Source organism: Furipterus horrens, unplaced genomic scaffold, assembly GCF_987537825.1.
Source record: "Furipterus horrens unplaced genomic scaffold, mFurHor1.1.pri manual_scaffold_1, whole genome shotgun sequence".
Taxonomy (NCBI): Eukaryota; Metazoa; Chordata; class Mammalia; order Chiroptera; family Furipteridae; genus Furipterus; species Furipterus horrens.
The window spans coordinates 133,831,775-133,854,207 of NW_028327171.1; the positions used below are offsets into that span (position 1 = coordinate 133,831,775).

A 22,433-nucleotide genomic window follows, 5' to 3' on the forward strand; every position below is an offset into this window, starting at 1 on the left:
GCCCACCTTCCCTCACCCATCTGGGCGGGCACGAACAGAGCCTGAGCTAGTGGTCTGCTTTCCAGCCTGGGGCCCGGCGCCCACGGGGGCTGTCTAGGGGTGTCTGTGCATGGTTCTCTGCCTGTTCAGTGGGCCCTCCCTGTGCCCGTAGGGGCACTGATCTTATGTCCATTGGGGAGTGTCCGAAAGATGCCTGGGCTCACGGCCCCGCGCACCTGGGCCAGTGAGTGAGAGCACTTCCCTATGTGCGCCCCCGTGACCCAAGGGTAGGCTTGGGGAGTGGATGAGCACGCCTCTGCGCCTCCGCTCCTCAAGAATGGCCTACCACCCCCAAACTTTCCTCCCCTCTCCACTGTCCACTAGAGAAAAATATAAAGGAGAATTATGTTCTCACTTGCCCGGCAGCACGCTGTCTCCTGTCCTTCAGCGCCAATGCCACTTGGTCGAGTCCTGTCTCTGCCAGTGGGCGGAGATCTGCTCTCCTCCCGACTCCTCTCCAGGGGCCTATTATTCTTTAAAGTGCACATTAAAAAAATGTGGAACATGGGGACAGAGTTCAGGCTCTTGGCTTGCTATCCTGGGTCTTCCCCTCAGGTAATGTGGCTTCTTGTAGAGTGAACATGTCACCTCCCTCCTGGGATGTTTGTAGAATTCAATGATATAGTATAGATCAGTGATTCTCAATTGCAACAATTTCCCTGGGGGCATTTGACAATGTCTGGAGACACTTTTGATTGTCACACTGGGGCGAAATGATGCTATTGCCATTTATTGTATGGAGGCAAAGATGCTTCTGTGCATCCTACAATCCACAGGACAGCCCTCTACAACAAAGAATTTTCTGCCCCAAATGTCAAATGCTGAACATGAGATTAAGAGCTTGTTAATAGACAGCACTTCCCACATAGACTTGTTATTCATTCAGGGTTTACTGTGTGCCAAGAACTATGTCAAGAGCTTTACATACATCATCTTTCTTTTTACAACCCAACAGCTCAAAATGATTGAAGATCAAGGCAAAAAGTGCTGCCCATGATGACAGTGCTAAAGGGCAAAATCAAGATTTGGACTAAAGCCTATATAACTCCAAAGCACTTCCTGCAAACCTGCTTTCTCCTTGCTTAAAGAAGTTACTGTCCTTGACACTTTGCTCTTTTGGAAGGATAAATAAACATAAACATTTAAGGCTACTTTGTCAGATATTTGAGCAGAGCCCTGCCCACTGTACTATAATGTGTCTATTTACATGCCCAGGTGGTCAGAGAAGGTGTTGTAGTTGGATGGTATTGCCACACTCCTCCTTCTTGCTCTCAGTTGAGGCCAGGCTTCTAGACCAATGACAAAATGTTTGTATCTACAATCATCTCCATAGCAGAGTGAAGGGTTTGGCAATACTGTAAGCGTTTCTCTGCCTCCATTACTTATGGCAATTGTCACGAGAAGAAGCAGGTCAGAGGGGATTAGTGGTGTTAACTCCCAAAAGGAACTCTTCAGTGAGCATTCCAAAGACTGGACATTGCTTTCACATGTGTTCCTGTGTAAAGGCAGACAGGCTCTGTGGGGTCACCACCCCACCCCAAGACTGAGTATGAAAGCTAATTTAGATTCTTGTCTTTCCCTAAGTTAGCAAAGAGGTAGTATTACTTTTCTGGGATCCAGTAGATGAGTTGCCCAACATATCCCATGGTTTATGTGGTCAGCTAGAAAAAAAGTAGAGGAAAGGGATTCATGCTGAGACTATTTCTATCATGAACAGAGTAAAAGAAAACCTTAAGTAAATCTAAATGTAGATCAGGAAGTGTGGACTTCAATTACAGTAGTCATCATTTAACCACAGTTTTGTGTACCATGGTTTCAGTTACCCATGGTCAACCATGGTCTGAAAAGATTAAGTACAAAATTCCAGAAAACAACAATTGATAAGTTTTAAATTACCCACCATTCAGAGTAGTGTGATGAAATATCATGAGTCCTCCTCAGTCCTCACCAGGGCCACAACTCATAATTTTGTCCATTGTCTCTACTCTGTTTATGCTCCCAGCCTGTTAGCCACTTAGTAGCCTTTGCCATTATCAGCTCCACTGTCATGTTATCACAGAGGCCGTGTTCAAATCTCATTTTACTTACTTATGGCCCCAAAGCACAAGAGTAGTGATGCTAGCAATTCAGATATGCCAAAGAGTAGCCATAAGGTGATTGCTTTAAGTGGAAAGGTGAGTATAGTATAATAAAATATCTTGAAAGAGAGAGAAACCACATTCACATAAATTTTATTACAGTATATTGTTATAATTGTTCTATTTTATTATTTATTGTTAATATGTTGCTGTGCTTAATTTATAAATTAAACTTTATCATAGGTATTTATATGTAAATAAGAAACAATGTATATAGGGTTTGGTACTATCTGCAGTTTCAGACATCCACTGGGGGTCCTGGAATGAACATATTTCACGCTGATAATGGGAGACTACTGTATTTTAAAGTGGTATAGGCTTTTCATAATGTGTTTCATTAAGGTAGGAATTAGGACATGCCAAACTATTTCTGTGAAATCACAAGGGGGATAAAGAGTTGTAATAGCATGTTACAGTTAGTTAGTATCCAGGGAGTAGAATGTTATGATCCACATTAAACTTCCATATCTAGACCATGAATTAAGTATTGATTTTTATAGGACAGGGATACAACTGAGGATAGTTCACTCTGAAATGACAGTGAATATAAGTTAATCCTTTTGTGGATGATTCAGAAATACCTTTTTTTGTTTTACCTGTGTGGTCTCTGTGTGGAGGAAGAACTGAAGTTCGTTACAGGTTGGATATTAGACACTGACATTTGTATTTAGAACACAGTATTTTAAATAAGGGGGGCATGTAATATATAAGGAACTCTCTTTGAGGGAACTGAGGATGGAATAGGATGGGAGATAAACAGTGATTTCTGTTATAGAGACAGTGCATATTAAAAGTGGGTATTGAGCTGTACTGATGAGATATACTAAGATGTTAACAGAATCAACTGGAATCCACTGGCAACATATATCTGTCTATAAATAAATATAAATATATATATATGTATCTATATACATAAACACACACAAACTTATATACATACACAAGGCCTGTCCAGAGGGTGTCCAACTATATAATATGAAAAATAGAGACATTTATTGAAGAAGATACAACATACAAGAAACATCATACATAGAACAATGATGCCTCAGTACCCTTCAAAGTAGGCACCTTGGGACTTCAAACAGTTCTCCCAATCACCATCAGCTGCCCCATCGTATTTTCCTGAGTCTCACCAATGGTTTGAAGTCCCTTCCCTTCCAAAGGTGATTTTAGTTTTGGGAAAAGGCAGACATTGCAGGGTGCCAAATCTGGGTTGTAGGAGGGTTGAGTTACCTAGGTGATTTGATGTTTTGCCAGAAATACTCTGCCTGAGTCATGATTCCTAAATGGGTGTGTTGTTGTGATGAAGTTGCCAATCACCAGTTGCCCATAGGTGCAGTCTTCTGCATCATCTGAATAGTTTCCACATTGTTCAAACAATACAAAATCTGATGTAGATTCGTTGCTCTACTAACTCAGTCACTTGAATGCAATGGCCTCACAGTACACATGCTCACTCAATGATGTCTACCTCCCTCACTGACTAGTACAGTGAAGTTGTCATTATTCCCACATGTGCATCCCAGTCTACTCTCCTCGGTTACTAGGTTACATTGATGTCATGCAAACCGTTCTCATTATATTAATAATTGATGGACTTCTTCCAGACAAAGCTCATATATTATAACACAGGGGAACAATTTTTAACATAATTCCAGTTGAGTTTGATTTTTCAGTTGTTTTGACTTAAAAAAGCATGCTGATTTCAAAACTGCAGTTAGTTTTCTTCTATCACATCAAGTTTTTTTTCTGTACAGCGTATCTTAATGCAATCACTCTAGGCTGGATTGAGCCTGGATCAAGGGAAGCACTAGTGCTGTCCTATTGGCTGAAACACTAGTGATCTCTTATTGGCTGAGAGCAAACCTCCCTTGAGTGGGGAGGTGTGCGGGATGACCTTGGAGACCAGCGACAGGTTCATACTTGTCTAGACTATTCAGTTACATATCAGACAGTGTGGTGAGAGGTTGTGTGCCACTCTATATAGTGAATTGTATTCCCAAGTGTAGTCCAATGTGGTCCGAGTTCTTGTCTGTTTACAAGGAATTAGCAGAATTTATTTTTTTATTTACATACATACTTATTTCCTTTTCTTCAGATCATGTCTACCTCTGCTATTTCTCATTGTTAGTGCCTAAACAACCCTGATTCATTTTGTTTCATCCGTGGCAGTTTCACCATTCCCAAAGGACAAACATCAGTTCATTTGTCAGGCAAAACTGTTTTGCATATTTTAAAGTAAAACTTGGTGATCAAGGTAAGTCTTGGGCCCCTCAGAAGGTGTGCAAGCAGTGTGACAAGAGTTTATGGATGTGGATGAAGGGGATATGTGATAAATTGCCTTTTGGTATACCTATCATTTGGTGAGAGCCCAGAGATTATTCAAGTGACTGTTACATTTATATAGTGAAAACGTCAGGATACAAAAGGGAAAATAAATGTAAAATAGAGTATCCTAGTCTACCATCAGCTATATGCTCAGTGCCACATTCAGCTGAAATCCCAGTGCCAGTTTTCTTTCAACTACCCTCTTTCAAAAAAAAACAGGAGTATGGTGAAGAACTAAGTGAGAGCAATGATGAAGATTTTGAAATTGAAGATGACTCAGTTCATAAGGGATTTGATCAGCATGAGTTGAATGATTTGGCACGAGATTTGGGACTATCCAAAAAGGCTTCAGAATTTCTAGCAACAAGACTGCATGAGAAAAACTTGCCTGAAAAAGGAGCAAAGGTATCCCACTTTTGATCAAGAGAAAGTGCATTTCTGCCGTACTTTTGAAGTGATGGTGGCTTTGTGTATTGCCATGACATACACGGTTTAATGGAGGAATTGGAAATTCCAATCTAACACAACTGAACAGCGACTGTTCATCGATAGCTCAAAGCAGAGCTTGAAGTGTGTCCTCCTCCATAATGGCAATTTATTTGGTGCAGTCCCAATTGGCCATTCAGTTTGTTTTTGTGAAGAATATGAAGACATCAAGAGAGTCATTGATCTGTTGCAATATCACAAGCACAATTGGATCATCTGTGTTGACCTTCAAATGGTCTGCTTCCTTCTTGGTCAGCAACATGGATACAGCAAGTATCCCTGTTTTCTGTGTATGTGGGACAGCAGAGCTCATGAGAAGCATTGGGTGGAGTTGAATTGGCCTCCAAGATCTCACCTCAAACCTGGTGATCCAAACATTCTACATGAGCCACTTGTTGACAAAAAGAACATTATATTCCCACCTCTGCACATAAAACTGGGTCTCATGAAGGAATTTGTTAAAGCTTTGCCAACTGAAGGAGACTGTTTCAAGTGTCTCATTTTGGCATTTCCTAACCTGTCGTTTGAAAAGATAAAATACCTTAATATGTATGTTTGGTAGCAGAACTTTACTATTTGTACACAATTTGATTTACAGTAACAACATATAGACTTTATATGAATTAAATAACTAAAGAAAACCATTATATTCAAGTAATTTTTTTCTTTATTTTCCTTTGTATGTACATTTTGTATTATTTGGGGGACAAAGGGAGGGTATCCTCTACCGTAAAAAATTGACATGATAGAGAAAATGTGGGGTCATTTTTGGATTCAAATGCCAAAAGTTAGTCAAAAACAAATGTCAGATCTCTCCCAACAAAAATTGTGTTCCCCAGTGTAATATAATGTAATATATTATTCTATTATATACGCATGCAAGGAGTTCGGACTAGCCATCAGCCTGACGAAGACGAATGTTATGGCTCAAGGCACGGGGACTCCCCCATGCATCACCATCGACGGATACACCCTGGAGGTTGTCAACGACTTCACTTACCTCGGGTCCACCATCTCAAGCTCTCTGTCAGTCGACTTGGAGGTCAACCGGAGAATCGCCAGGGCAGCCACAGTTATGGCCAGACTGAATCGGCGAGCGTGGAACAATTCCAGCCTCACTGAGAAAACCAGACTGCGCATCTACCAAGCCTGTGTACTCAGCACTCTCCTCTATGGCAGCGAGACGTGGACCACCTACGCAAGGCACGAAAGGAAACTCAACAGCTTCCACATGAGGTGCCTGCGACGCGTCCTGCATGTCGCCTGGCAGGATAAGGTCCCCAACACCGAGGTGCTGAAGCGAGCCAATATGAGCAGTTTGCATGCAGTTCTTAGCGAGAGACGCCTCAGGTGGCTCGGCCATGTCAAAAGAATGGATGCAGGCCGTATCCCCAAAGACCTCCTCTACGGCGAGCTAGCAGAAGGCCAGAGGATGACAGGGCGCCCAAAACTGCGGTTCAAAGACATCTTCAAAAAGGACATGACACAATGCTCCATCAATCTCAACACATGGGAAGTTCAAGCAGACGACCGCCTAGCCTGGAGGCTCGCAGTCAGGCAAGGTACGTCACGCGCGGAGGCTGCGCGCAACGAGGAGGCGGTCCAGAAAAGATCGAGGCGGAAGCAGCGTCAGCAGCAGCAACAACAGCCATCTGCCTTCACCTGTACCAAGTGCGGCAGGGATTGTCACTCCCGAATCGGACTGCACAGCCATTCTCGGCGGTGCAGATAGGCTCTCGGGAAGCTACGCCATCGTCTCTCGAGACGGACGGCTGCCGACGACGAAATACATATATGTGTAATAGAGTATACAATGTATAAGAAATAGAATTGGTTTACATATATGTAGTATTAATGTTATATGTAGTATATATTTTACACCCTGGCTGGTTTGGCTCAGTGGATTGAGCGTCGGCCTGCGAGCTAAGTGTCGCTGGTTCGATCTTCCAGTCAGGGCACATCAGAGAAGGAAAACTCTGACTCCAAAAAACCTCCGCTGCCTTGCGGCATACCTCTTCAGGGGAAAGGCTAAGGGAGTAAACCCTGACAGAAAATCCGGAGCCAGAGTCCCTAAGGCGGTTTGACGTTGTAGTCAACACCGGCAACTCCTGCGGCGCACCTGAAGCCAAGCTGTATTGACTCCGTCTTTCCCTTGGACCCTTCAGCTGCGAAGAGAGGGGGGGTCTGCTGCATGGGCAACAGCAGACCCTCCATATCACCCTGCCCAGGCTCTGTAGCTTCAGCTTCACTGGAGAGGACACTCCAGCGTCATCGCAAGATGTCGATTCAACACGGGAGGAGACAGATACCGTGTCACTCCCGAGTCGGACTGCACAGCCATTCTCGGCGGTGCAGATAGACTCTTAAGAAGCTACACCATCATCTCTCGAGACGGACGGCTGCCGACGACGACGAGTATATATTTTATATTACAATAATATAAAATTATTATAATTCTCTATATATAAATATATATGAATATTCTGTTCATTGTGTATTATTTCAGGATCTCAGAATCATGTACTATTCCTAACTTGGCAGCCAGAGTCAATAGAGCAGTGTTCTAAACTTGAATTGATGGTTGCATAACTAGAGTTCAGTGATATATGGCCAGTAAAGTACAGCTTGTCATATCCTGAAGTAAAACCCAGCACAACACAAGCTATGTTTGAAATACAGAAAATCTCAGGTTAGAGGACATGAACCCTTTTTACTGGGCTGTAAGTTAGTGTTGTGTCTAATGATTGCTCTGAATTGGTTCATTCCTTTCCAATATTAAGCATTTTCACTATTCCATGCACTTTGATCTCCTATCTTAGGTCTTTGAAAGTGCTCAGCTAATACCTAACAAACATGTGGACCTCTGCTGTGGATTTTATATCCATCTCATTATTTGTGAATTGGTGGCAGGCCTGAGACACTTTCTGATATGTTCATTGCTTTGTGTTCTTGTGTGCTTGAATCCAGGAAAGGATGTAAGCATAGGCTTTGGATTAGAAGTTGCATTTTAACCTCAACTTATGATGTGGATCCTAAAATTAAACTTATAAAAATGTTTCATTTTATTTTATCTTTAGTAATTAAGATTAAAAAATGTGACCAAACCACCTCATCTAATAAGAAAAAAAGCATCACACATACAAAATATTTCCCTTTTTTGTTTTTCCTCTAGTAAAGAGTGACAAAGAAAAGCATGTGAACTTCTGCATGCTGGGGGTACATTCTTAGGGATTCACCATGTCTATTAAAAGCCTTATGAACTCCTACAAAAAAAAGAGAACTTCAAATTTCAACTATGCATTGTTCTCAGATTTAACTAATAACAGGGCTTCTCCCTGCCTACTAATCCCAGAGGATGCTATCATTCCACTGGACACATTTGGGGAATTCCCAAAAGATGCCATGTTATCTTCAATTCCAGTTGGATAGTGATTATATCAGGAAAGACAGAGAGGCAGCATAGTACTTCCTTGTCCCCAGGAACTGTTAAAATTCAGTATATTTTGCTAATCATTTGTGCATTAGTATTAAGTCTGTCAAGTAATACATGCTACATTATGATGATTATTTTCATTATGTAAATATAAACTACCCTCATAGCCCAAATGACATTTCTTCAATTCTTTTCACTGTAAGTTGAAATCCTTCTACAAAGCACTCTGTGAAATTACAGTTGTTCAGGGTGGTCGGAGCAGGTGGAGAGGACACGGCCAGGCTACAAGCATTGACACAAGCTGCAGGTCACTGCCATGTGTTTACCCAGCTAGAAAAGGGGAATGAGGATAAATTTTCTTAGTGTGCTATTGAACAAAGAGCTTGAATGTCCTGTGGGGCTGTCAACACTTGTGCTGATGAGGCATGTACTTATAATCTCTTCTCTGATCCATTTTAATTATTATATGTAGTGGTGATTATTATTGTGGATACTCATCTAAACTAAAAAAAAATAGGTGTATTAGAAATATGTTTTGATTCAGGTTTATCTTAGTTTTGATTCATATTTATCTTTTTACTATCAGGGTCCCTCATTTCTTTCTCTGGGAGGCCATCCTTAAGTTATTGGTCCACACTGGTCACCACTTAGCCAACCCTTACTCCCGATAGGCTGGCTGGTGAGTCTAGAACTTCTGTGCCATTCTTCGTCCTCCTTCCAGCTGCTTTTCCACAACACTGAGACCTCGGATCTCTAGGAGGGCCTGGTGCCTTGGCCTCCTCTGCTTGGATGCCCCAGGCTGCTGTTTTCTCTCTGGGAAAGGAAGATACAGGGTCTCCCTCTTCCTCTCCATCAACCCCCTCCCCCCTTACTCCTCTCCCATGTCTATTCACATGAGTGGTATTCCAGGCAGGAGAGGTTCCAGAGAGGAACCTTTTGTTTTGAGCTAGAAGGTATGTGTCTGGGTAAGAGGATCATTTCTTAGAAACATCCAACAGAACCTTCTTAATAGATTATACTTCTGGCAACACAGAAATAAGAGGCTCATCAGGCTGTGTTCATTTTCAAAAATGTCTTCCCATCACCTTTTTAAAATAAATCTCTGAGTTTCTGTAAATAAGACATATTTCTTAAACATGTTTTTCCTATTCTCCCAACCCCACACATAGGTGGGCACTGGGTTTCTGGCTCAAACTCCACCCTTCATACACTGTCACTCACAGCCCTGATAGGCTGTGAGCATGAAGATATTTTCTGCAGAATCCTCAGGGTTCTAGCTGGGAGGCTGCATTCTGGCAGATTTCTCACTGCTGCTCAGTTCCCTCCACTTCTGGTGTTTCTCCCTGAGGTGAAGAGTGGGCCAATTTAACAGCCTTAATGCACATCTTTCAGGCCCAGCCTTTCTTAGGTGTTTTCCTGGATGTCTGAAAATGTGATCATGTCAATAAACTAAAGAACCCACATTCATGCTTTTTTAATAGTTTCTGCCAATTTTCCTGAGAATATCTAAGAAACTTAAGGCATCTGGAAATTCTTCTTAAAATTGTAAGGCTGCATTGAGGACTGTGTGACACAGGTGTTACCAAGTGCTGAGCACAGTGTCTGCCCGCTGCCGGCTGCTAATACTATAAGGCACCTGTGACCACTGTGGTGGTTCCATCTCCCAGCACTTTCTAGGTTTGTGATTGGGAGGCTGGGATGATAGCATCTGATATTTGTTATTTATTTGAATCCTTTCTTTTTATTAAAAAAATAATAGCATCCTATTGAGTTAAATTGCTGTATCAATTAGGGCATTTAGATTAGAGTTCTAAGATCAAAGGTATTTCTTGTAGACTTGAGTGTTTCAGTACATTAACATGCTAACCCAAAGAAGATTGGACACACTGTCCCTGAATGCATGGAATTTATGGAGCCTGGCAAGAAGGGGCCCAAAGTTGCAACAAAGGATAATGGCATTACAGATGGATTTGAGAAAAATCAATATTTAAGAAATCTATTTGGCATTTTTTGGAGGTTTCTTCATTTAAGCATAAGCTAGGAATCATAGAGGAGAGTTTTTTTCTAAACTTTTTTTTCTCTTTTTGGGGCAAAACTATCAACCTATTGGTGTGATGAGTTCTGGGGGTGCCATTACTCTTAAATGCATTCAGACGTGATTTTGCTTCCTACAATGCTGTTTGTTTCAGCTTCAGTAATGCGTGGTATTGTGGCACTGGGAATAGAGTAGTGAATAGGACCCACATGTTTCTGCCATCATGCAGTTTAGAATCAGGTGGGAGGGACAAGAATTAAACCATGGATTATACAATTGGCTTTGCAATCACAAGAGTGATGAATGTTTTATAAAAGAGTAAGGTACTGTCAAAACATTGGGAAGAGTTCCCTCAGGAAGTGACTTAATACTGAAGAACGAGTAGGAATTAAGTTGGGCTCTAGTGGGTGAAGCATGCAATTTGGCTTAATGGAAAATGCATGTTGCTGCTCAGGTATGAGAGGTAGCTTGGAGCATGGGAGCAACCGAAAGATGGTCAATGTGACTGGAGAGCAGTGAGTGAGCATGGGTGACCCCGGAGATCAGCAGCTAATGGGGGAGAATGGGGCCAGATAAAGTAGGCACTGGTACATCATGGGAACAATTTTGTTCTTTATTTTGAGAGGACTCCGCAGATGAGCTTTCAGCATGGAAATGACAAGCAGATGTCATGCTGCACCCAAAGTGGTACACATTTGATTTAGTCAAAGATATTTGTCTGCAGTATGGAGAAAGAACTGATGCCGTGGGGAGTGTGGGTTGGGACAGGAGATTCTGGAAGGCCAGACAAGAGGCTGCTCCTCTCATTCACATGAGAAAAGGTGGTGGTTTGGATGAGGGTGATGGCAGTGGGGATGAAGAAGCATGGGCAGATTAGACTGTGTGTGGAAGGTAAAGCCGATTGGGGTCCATTGGATTTGATGTTTGTAAATAGAGTCATCAGGACACTCATTAGGCTACATAGGGTAAATAGGCATTTCTAGTTGTTTCTACATAGAAAAAAGTAGTGTGATTCAGCCAAGGTATTACTGTTTTTCAAATATTTATTCAAGTACAGCAACTGGGAAATTATTTTTCAGAACATGAGTAGTGTCTCAAATAGTTTTAAAATTGCTGGTTCAATACAGGAATAATTATTCCTTTGAAAAAGAAACTAGATGGACTAAATGTTCTGTCCACCAAAATGCAGCTTATGTTTTGTTCTCTCTCACTGTCCATTATGAATGTCTACTAATAGAAAGAAGATGTGTTAAGAAGCAGATATACTCCATGTAACCATTAGAAAATTAAAGTTACAAAAAAAATGTTATCTCAAGTCTGTTCTAGAGCAGATTTATCCTAGGAAAAAATTACTTTTTGAGTTGCACTGGCAGCAAACAGAATGGGTGCCCCCTGGCCCTTTGCTTTATGTATTGACCTTTGTGCCTGTCCCAAGGCTGCTGCCTTTCCAGTGAACCTCTGATCGACAGTACACAGGCCTCCATTATCAGTCTGACATGTACTGACTATTCACTCTGGAATCAGCACTTTATTCTCTTTGCGGGGTGGGGACACAGCTTAAAAAGTGCCTCCCAAGCACCTGTTACAGTTTGCTTTCTGTGTAGGATAATGAAAACAGATTTCTGGGCTTCCTGAAGTGTGTTCACTGTCTGAGTGGTCAATAAGCTAAGGTGGAAAGTCCTTCAGAAGAATGTGGTGAGGGACTCCGCTTTACTTTGCTTCTGACTTAATCTTCCTTGCCTTTTCCACTTAACTGATTCAAAGCAGCTGAATAACTGGTTTTCTTCCACTTCTCCAGGGAACCTAGAGGGCTTCACTGAAGCATTTATTGTAAGTAAAGTCAGTGTTGAGTGGAGCCATATTCATGGTATAAGAACACACCATTAATATCAGTTGACAGGTATCAGAGCTACAGGAGTTCCGGGGCCACCACTGTAGCCAGGCCATTGTGCTGGGATATGGAGCTTCAGGCAGGAGTGGAGAAGTAGGGCTCTGGGTCCTCACACCAGCTGCATTCAGAACAGAACCCCTTCCAAATATATTTCACCCACAGGCTTTGTTTGCGAGGCTTCATTTGCTCAAGACATGTTGCAGTCAAAAACAGTTAAACTGCAGAAGCTGTGGAAAAGTTTGGGGGCCAGTAGAATTGTGTAGATGTTGCAGTCTCAGGGCTCCTGAGCTGTTTACTTTGACCAAGGTCTTTGACTTCATACTTTGATAGTCTCATGTAGCAAAGCAGGTCAGTATCAATAATATATGCATGGTCTTGGGAAGACAGTATGCATATATTCAAAAAAATGGCAGCTGTTACTAATATTGCTAGAGTTTTTCTAGGGACACATAATTTCTGATTGGTGTCTGAGGCTTCTTGCATGTGCTAACCCCCTGGAACTTACTGGATGTTCTTGAACAGGCGCTCAGTCTTGTCCTCAAGCATGCAAAGGCAGGAGGGAATCCCGTTTCCTGTGATCGATTTTGAAGGGTCTCTGAGAACAGGCATTGGCTTCAGGTAACTAGTCCAGGAGACTAAAAAATCTCAGCATTAACACAGTTTGTTGCTTGTATTTTTTTGTGTTTTTATGTAACTTCCACTTTTTATGTTGTTTTTCTTCCCTTCCTTCCCCCACACCTTGGATTACAACCATTTAAAGTCCTTATTCTTCCCTCGTAGTTTTCAAGTTATTACAATCACTGGATTGGGTGTCAGATGGAATCGTTGGTCCCATTTCTACTCAGAATGACTGTGTGACCTTGGGCAAGTAATTGAATTTGTTTGGGCTTTACTTCCTCCTGCAGACACTGTGGGCTATAACATTTGCTTTTCATTACCACATTCTAGGCTGTTAGCAGGTTATAGGTTTAGTGATCTAGGAAGATCCACTTTGTGTCAGAATGCAGTGAAGTATATAAGGTGAGGATCTCTTTTAGGCTTCAGCATTTTTAGAAAGTGGAACTGAAACCCAAAATATTGATAAACAGTTTTTAAAAGGTAGTTTACTGTCTGTGGTGGTGGTGTTTGCATTAACTGATGAGTTGTTCAGATATATATATAGATATATATATAGATATATATATATATATATCTATATATATATATCTATTTCTAGTCTGCTTTGCTGTCAAACTACTTTTAATGGGTGTTCTAGCCACTGGCAGTTAATAATTTGTAGTCATGAGTGGTAAGTAATAGAAGCACTTTACTTTTCAGTCAGAGGCATCTGTCCCCAAAGATGAAATGGATATAGAACGTGCTGTTAGTTCTCAAACAAAAACACAGTCACACGGATAGAGCCTGGGATGTTAGCAGTAAAGTTTTTGCTTACTTAGGAGTTTAAAAATTCAGTCCAAATGCTCAGTGGTATTATCACATGGAATCACTAACTGTCTTCAAACGTAAATCTTTAATACCTTTGAAAAGGAAGTTATATTTGGAAGCTTTTAACTATAGCAACAGTTAAATTTTTCTGAAGAGAATTATTGGAATATTTTAACACACATATCTTACAGATCACAAATGTGTTTTGGAAATAGTTGTAGTATTAATAAAGGATATTTTTGCTTTATGTAAAAAGTGCAATGGAATTTTCTAATGAAATGCATTAGGGCTTGAATTCCTTCTCATTTATGATCTTTTTTCTAGGTTGTTACATTTTCTATGTTGTATTTCTATTGCTATCTGATGCATAACTCACTAATGGCTGTTACTAATGAACAGGTTTTCTCTGTGAGTTTAGCAAGTATTGGGTGGCTTTGTGCGTCATCTGCTAGGGAAGGTTATTAATTATCATGATAGATTTAGAAATGTAGTCTTGGAAACTACTGTTGGCAGTGTCCTCTCTCAACTTCACTTTTATTGCTTTAGATCTAATGGGCTCTAGGAAGTCAAAGCATTAATACCGTTAATCCTGTGTTTAAAATAAGTATAGATAGGCCTGAAGGAGGGACAAAATGACCTCTTCATGAGCAAATTGTCATGATACGTTTCACACAGATTTTGAGAAATATTTAATGTCTCATTCATTTTTATATTGCCAGAATCTAATACATTGCCTTTCAAGTAGCAGGTAATTAATAATTGTTACTTTAATGAATGGATACTCAGATGACACTTTTTTTTAAATTCCTTTTTGATGTATTTTAGAAAGTATGATATCTGAGGTAATGCCATTTCTTAGATAATTGTCCACTATATAAATGGAGATATTACGTTAATTATTTCATGGTTGATATGAAAGCTTTTTGAAAAGTTACTACATAAAGTTCAAGTTCTTTCTTGGAGCTGAGGCATATTATAGGTAAGCAAATGTTGTCTAATCTTGCATTTTACAATTCTAAGGTTTATGAGTGCTTTGATGTAGTAATGACCTACAGATAATTTGTTTAAGATACTAAAGCTCTGCATTGATATTTATGTCATTCCTCAACCCCTTTGTTCAAATTAAAAACAAAGCAATATCAGGATAATAAAAGCTGTGGTTAAAAATGAATACTAAAACAAACATCTCTTCTTATTGTTTGAATGGTATTAAATCAGGGCTGCTGCCTCCTACAGTGCAAAAACTTTGAGGAGCGTTTTTAGCCCTCTAGAATTTATTTTCCCCCAGGCCTCTGAGTAACTACCACAGCTAAAGTTCACGCATTCAGCAGGCTGTCTTAAATGTGATGATTTAGATTGGTTAACACATACATCTAAACCTAATCCAGTTAAAAATAACATAAGATAATTAAATTTGCCAGCATTTTTCTGCTTCTAGAGGAATATTACATTAGAACATACAGATAATAGCACTTTGCGCAAAACAGGGGGCAGGGAAAAAAAAGAAATCAGTCTTAATACGTGAACGTGACCTGAGAGTTCATCAATGCTACCATTCCAGTCCAAATAATTTACTTCTACCCCAGAATTTTAATGTGTTAATTGAAACTGACATGACTTGAAATACATTGCACTTTATTCCAGGGTAACTGTGTTCATCTCACAGAAAGAGTAGTGAGTTGCAAGAGGATGTTGTCTTCGCATAATGTAGATCTGCGTAAACAAGTAAAGAATAGCTATTCCTAATATACCATTGAAATATTTTCTGTAAATGTAACACAATTTGAGTTTTAGTTTAGAACCGGACTTTGTCCATAGTTAAACTTTTAATTCTTTAATTGTTCTAAATTTTATTTGTATTACTTGAGACTTGTTTTCAATTAAAAAATATTACATGATTGATGTTTAAAAACAGGCGTTTCTTATATTTATCTTCAAATTATTTAACTCAGATATATAGTCTGAATATAATACATTATATATATACAATCTATATATACAATTTAAAGGTGATAGTCTTTTTCTTCATGCAACTGATCGCAATTTTAATGTACTTTTATTTCTGAACTTCAACAAAGGATGTAAGATTTCTCAAACTGCAGGTTACATTTCAATTTAATGTGTATGTTTTTTGAAATGGCAAAATCCCTGAGGGCTGTGTGATTTTCACTATTGTGTGTGTTTAAAGTTCATAGCCAAACATAACTGAATAAATCATGGGACACATTTTCTTTCCATTCCTGAAAAATGAAAATTGTTATAGGTCAATTGCTGAGAGGTCTTGTCTCCATCTCATATATCTTACTTGCAATTTGTTTTTCATTTATTCTGAGCAAACACAATTCATTTTACACTTGCTTGTTATTTAGATGTTTTGGGGTTTTTTTGTTGTTGTCTCCTTTAACGTGATATATATATAAATATGCATGTATCTAACCGTGCAAGAGTTGCTATTCTAAATCTCCAGGGCCAGGAGGGGGAAATTATTGCTCACATATCACCATGATTATTTGTTCTACTCATATTAAAAAAATGTTAACTAACAGATAGAAGAGATCATAGCTATGCTACCAACAAATCTGCCTTGTGATTTAAAAATCACACATACCAATGCAAATCATGGAAAGGACTCTTTTCAAATGCAGGGCAAGAGCTCAAACCAGGAGTCACAGGGGCATGGAATGAACCCTGTACTGGCTGTGTACCCTTGGAAGTGCTTTGTAACTTTTCTCAGGTTTATTTTCCCCAGTTGATAAAATGTGCTCACTAGCCCCACCTCATGGGTTTGCCGAAAGGAACAAAAAGGAAGGTACTTGGCAAATCACCAGTGAAGTAATATAAACCAGCTCTCTTAAAAAAATAATAATAATAAAAAAAAAATAAGGCCTTGATTTGCCTTGATTTGTGATGTGGTATAAATCCTACCACCATGGCAAATTTCCCGCTATCAATGATTTAACAGCCACCTGGTAAAATTCCTGAATATTTAACAGTCCCCTGGCACCAGCCCAGCCGCAAAGGACAGTCAGCCCTCAATAAATGGCAGTAATTATTTCTTAAAACTTAATCTTTTGTATTCCATTGGTCTAGGAAAAATTTTCCTGTTTGGTACAATCCTATGTAGATGGGAGGTGTGAAAGCTAAGGAAAGAATAGTAATTTATGATGTTTAAAATATTAATGATTTCAATAACAAGAGCAACCATCACTATTTTGAAAGGAGGTGAAAAATTTATAAGAAAACAATATTTAATAGTAAGAAATGTGTTAATGAAATGATCTAAAAGTAATAATAGGGATCACTTTGTAAAATGTTCTATGTGAATTAAATTTAATATTAACTTGTTTAAGACTAGTTAAAAATGACTAAACTTTTCTGGTTTAAGATTCTTAATCTGCACAAAAGAATTCTAACAGGAAAATAGTGTGTATTTGATACCTAAACAAATGGAGATAAACTGACAGCCATTATTTTAAAACCAAATACTTCACAAAAAAGCTTCTTGTAGTTCTATCCAATAACTGTTTTATATCATTCAAAGCTGATTTTTGATTTTAAAAGTTTGCTGCAATCACATTTGTTGTTGTAGTAGTAGTTGAATATTCCTTTACAGAGTAACTGATACACACACACACACACATACACACACACATATATATTTTGGTAATAATAAAATTTGCACATAGTCAGACATGAGGGACAAGGGATGGTATACTTACACTGAAACTGCTCCAAAACATCTGGCCATATTAAGCCTGAAAATACTTTTCATGTAACAATGAACATCTCAATATACAAAGTACAAAATTGTGGGTGATCTAGCAGGGAATTGTGAGACTGGAGGGCAGTTGATGAAATCAGTTTGTGCTGAGAGCAACACTTCCCATGTGCATTTCCTGGCCCATGAGCAATGCTGGGACAACATGCCTGGGAATGTATGTGGCAAACCCAGGGGCATCTGGTGAGTAAAAGCTGATTTACTCCAATGAATCTCCTCTGACCATTTCAACAAGAGGAGTCTAGTGTGGAGGCACCGAAGGAAGAGAGAGTATTTTCTATGTTAATCTCTCCCACAAAGTAACAGATTACTGGAACTATAGGTACACATGGCATTGCCTATAGGTACAATACCAGGTTGACAGATTGACAGGTCCAGAACAGGGCTGTTAGGAAGAACTGGGATGACTGTGTACATTAGAGACCCCAAAACATTGTCCCACTAGAGTGAGAGGCACTCGTTGTGGCATGTGGCCCCAAATGTAAATACCTGTTTCTCTGAGGCGGCTTCTGTCTTTTTCTAAATGCCTGTGACCATGTACACATGTACTATTCCTAGAAATGTAATAGATGTGCATGAAAGTATATTCCATGAAGTAATTAAGTGGCATTTTGGGTATTTGATCAAATTAGGGGAAGGAAAGACTGTGTCTTCTTCCTTTCACTTGTATAAATTAAAACATTTCTTGGTTGTGAATTGTTTTTCTAATTATCACAATCCTAGTATTGGGACAAAGGTTACATGGTTCAGCTAATAAACATTTTTTTCAGGTTCATATTACATATTTAAGTAAAATAAAAGGGATAAGTATTTTTTTTCTATTGACACAAAATGGAGTTACTTGGAGTCCTTGTGAAAAGATATATGATCAGCCTTCTGTAAAAGCCAGCTGGTGTGTCTATAGATGAGATCCAAAAAAAAAAAAAAAAACATGAGAAACGTCAATTGGCAGGTCTTTCATTTGTCTATTTCTTGAACTCTTTCCGAAAAAAAATTAATTAATTAATTTAAAGATTTGGCATATCATCAGGTAATATTGGAAGCTTTTCCTGGAGTTAGCACCTATCAGAAATCAAAATGGGTGTATTTCAAGGATTGTAGGAGCAGGGTTTCCATAAGCAGTCCAGTGCTAATTCTTCTTTCATTAACTTACTTTTATCCCCCAGATCAGATTTTTTTCCTTTTTATGCAATTTACTCTGCAAGCAAAAACCAAAATTAGAACAACTTTTAAAAAATGAAAATATATTTAGGATACTTTGGCAGGTTATTTTTTAATAGCATATTTCTCTTCAGAGCTATTTAGGGTATGAGCAGAAGGATTGAAAACATGATAAATCCTACTTTATTAAAACCTGGATTTAGGGCTTTTCTTTTAGATGAAACACTGCCTAACGAGCAAGTATTAATTTTGAGTTAGATATATAGGCTTCGGAACATAATACTTACAATGATTCCAGTCATTGAGTGTGTATTATCTATTTGGCACCACATTATATCATTGATCTGCAGAACAGCTCAATAAATCAGCGTTTTTTATTACCTTTTCCCTATGTAGTTAAGGAAACTAAGGATGAGAAATTTGAAGTAAGTCATTCAAATTTATAATGCTGGTAAGAGATTCTATAAAGGCCAACTGATGGAGAGTCCATATTCTTAACCACTAAATTATATTGTCCACCAAAATTCATAATTTAACATTTGCTGTGTTGGAAAGTGTATAGATTGTCCTGTCTTTGTGTGGATGGCGGCATGGGATCTCTGAGAAACTGACACCTTTTTTTTCTGCCTGTAGGCCCCTGGGGAAGGTGCACAGGAGACTGTGGGCCTGCAGGAGTCCAGACTCGCGCGCTGTGGTGCTTTCACTTTGAAGGTTGGACAAGTCACCTGTCTAACTGTGATGAGAACAATAGGCCTCCAAAGGAAAGAAGCTGCTTCAGAGTCTGTGACTGGCACAGCGACCTCTTCCAGTGGGAGGTTTCTGACTGGCACCACTGTATGCTTGTTCCTTCCCTCCTAGGCCAAGCCAAGCCTCACCCTTCAGAGTGCGTCACAGCTCAGCATGGACTGCAGCACCGGACTGTGCGCTGCGTTCAGAAGTTGAACAGAACCCTGGTTGTAAATGAAATATGTGAACACTTTGCCCCTCAGCCCCCCACAGAACAAGCTTGCCTCGTTCCTTGCCCCCGGGATTGTGTTGTATCTGAGTTCTCACAATGGTCCAAGTGTAGCAACGTGTGTGGGAAGCAACTGCAGCACAGAACTCGTGTGGCCATTGCTCCGCCTCTCTATGGAGGTTCTCAGTGTCCGAATCTGACTGAGTCAAGAATCTGTGACGCTCCCATTTCCTGTCCTCTTGGGGAAGAGGAGTATACTTTTAGCCTTAAAGTTGGACCATGGAGTAAATGTAGGCTGCCTCATCTTAAGGAAATTAACCTAAGTGGAAGAACTGTTGTGGATTTTAGCTCTGATTCAAAGGAGCGAGTCACCTTGAGGTATCAAAGTTACAAGCCACATCACCACGCCACGCCCTGGGACATAGAGATAGGTTATCAGACCAGGCAGGTTTGGTGTACGAGAAGTGATGGAAAAAATGCTATGTTAAGGTAGGAGGCCTTCAGTGTTTATATATTTGATTAACCTACATTTTGTACAGTATAATTTTATAAGGTTTCTTTGTGATTTTCTGCGAAAGGAAAATTGTAATTAGGTTTGGAGTTTAGATTTTTAGAAGTTTTGAGAAGTCTTCTATTTCAGTTAAAAATTTTTCCGAGTATAGACCAGGCAATGCTCTGAATTCTTGCATAACTGGTAGTGCAACTATATTGGGTGTCAACTATTTCCACATTATATCAAATATGAACCAGTTAAAACAAAAGTCTTTTGTTACTATATTAACAAAGGTATAATAGTATTCAAGTTCACTCTCAAATATGTGATGTAAATTATTTAAATTATCCATGATTACTTTCCATAATTTTTTGTTCCTTAAACTAATTTTGTTTTGTTTTAATTTTCATAATTAGTAAATTTTTAAAAATATTTAAGATGTAGATTTTTTATAGTAGCAATATTGAATAATATCAATAGTCAATACAAGACTGCTTTCTTTGGCATTGATTTGATAAAATTATTAACTTGAATAGCAAGTATTGGAATCACAACCTATGGAAGGAACAAACTAAAACTTTTCAAAGCAATAGTTTTGGTTTCAAAATTATTTGTAATTGTTTTATTTTAAACAGAAAGAATCATGACATAAGTGCAGAGAACTATGTTGAAAGTAATATTTATTTAATTTTCCCCCAGAAGGTCTTAAATGGAAGCACTGGTATATTGCCAATTTTCTTCCAAACTAAGATGCCTTTCAGTAGTATTTAAATTGCCAAACAATTAAACACCCATTTTTAGAATTAATTATTATCATCAGTTATGTTTACTCAGGATCCACAGCTGTCTGGGAGAGGCTCAAAATGGTACCTCTTGCAATTCAAGAACGAAGTACTGTGATTATTTCTTTTTCCAATTGATTTCACAAGAGAGCATATTTTATCTTTGACGCTATATACAGTTTTCAAGACCACTGAAGAGTGATTCTCTGCCTTTTTATTGCCTGCCTCTATGGAGCCCATAAGATTAAACAGATAATTTAGGTGATTATTGTTTAAATATGTATGTGGAATTCTGTAAAATCATTGTTTTCTTAATATTCCACATTAGATTATTACATAGAATGTTTTCATTTTTATTTTGCTTGTTTATATCATGTTCTTTTAAAAATATTAGTCAACTTTACTTTTAGAGCAGTTTTATATTTATAGAAAAATTGAGTGGAAAACACAGTTCCTATATACCTTCTCATCACTTTCTTGCCACACTACGCTGTTTCACACACATATCTTGCACTAGTGTAGTATATTTGTTACAGTGGAGGCATCAATATTGATATATTACTGTAGCCCATAGAACTTTAGAGTTCAGTGTTGTGATATACATTGTGTGGGTTTGTATCATTGTTGTATCATACGGAATAGTTTCACTGCTCTAAATATCTCCTGTATTCCATCTATTAGTCTTTCTCTTCTTCTCCCTGAACCCTTGTTAACCAATGATCATTTAGTGTCTCCATAGTTTTGCCTTTTCCATAATGTCATAGAATTGGATCAATGCAGTATATAGCATTTTCTGTCTAGCTTCCTTCATTTAGCAATATACATTTAAGGTTCCTCCATGTCTCTTCAGGGCTTGATAGCTCAGTTCTTTCTATCACTGAGTACTCCACTGTCTGGATAGACCACAGTTAATTTATCCACCCACTTATTGCAGGACATCTTGGTTGCTTCCAAGTTTTGGTAATTGTGTATAAAGCTGCCATAAACATTCATGTGAAAATTTTTATGTAGAGATATGTTTTCAATGCATTTGTGCTCATATACGAATGAGCACAATTCATGGGTAGTATTATAGTAAGAATATGTTTAGTTTGTAGCAAATTGCCAAAGTATCTTTCAATGTGGCTGCATTATTTTTCATCCCCAACAGCAGTGAATCAGAATTTCAACTGCTTTACATACTGACCAGACTTAGTGTTCTCAATAATTTGGGTTTTAGCCATTTAAACAGGTATGTAATAGTATCCTGTTGTTTTAATTTGCAGTTTATTAATATATGATGTTCAGTATCTTTTCATATGCTTATTTGGAATCTGAAAAGATGACACATCTTTTGGTGAAGTGTTTCTTTAGATCTTTTGCCTATTTATTGAGTTGTAGATATTTCTCTTATTGTTGAATATTAAAAGGTTTCTTTTTCTTCGTTTTATTTTTTATTTTTGTATATTTTGAATACCAGCTCTTATCAGGTATGTGTTTTGAAAATTTC

General features: G+C 38.8%; 1 protein-coding gene across 1 annotated transcript in view; it reads left to right on the plus strand.

Moving 5' to 3' along the window:
- THSD7B (thrombospondin type 1 domain containing 7B) overlaps positions 1–22,433 on the plus strand; it is an 824,502-nt gene that overhangs the window by 166,890 nt on the left and 635,179 nt on the right. The window contains exon 2 of the mRNA XM_090267231.1: positions 19,348–20,158. Within this exon, the coding sequence (XP_090123357.1) occupies positions 19,348–20,158 (811 nt within the window). The remainder of the gene's footprint in view (positions 1–19,347; positions 20,159–22,433) is intronic.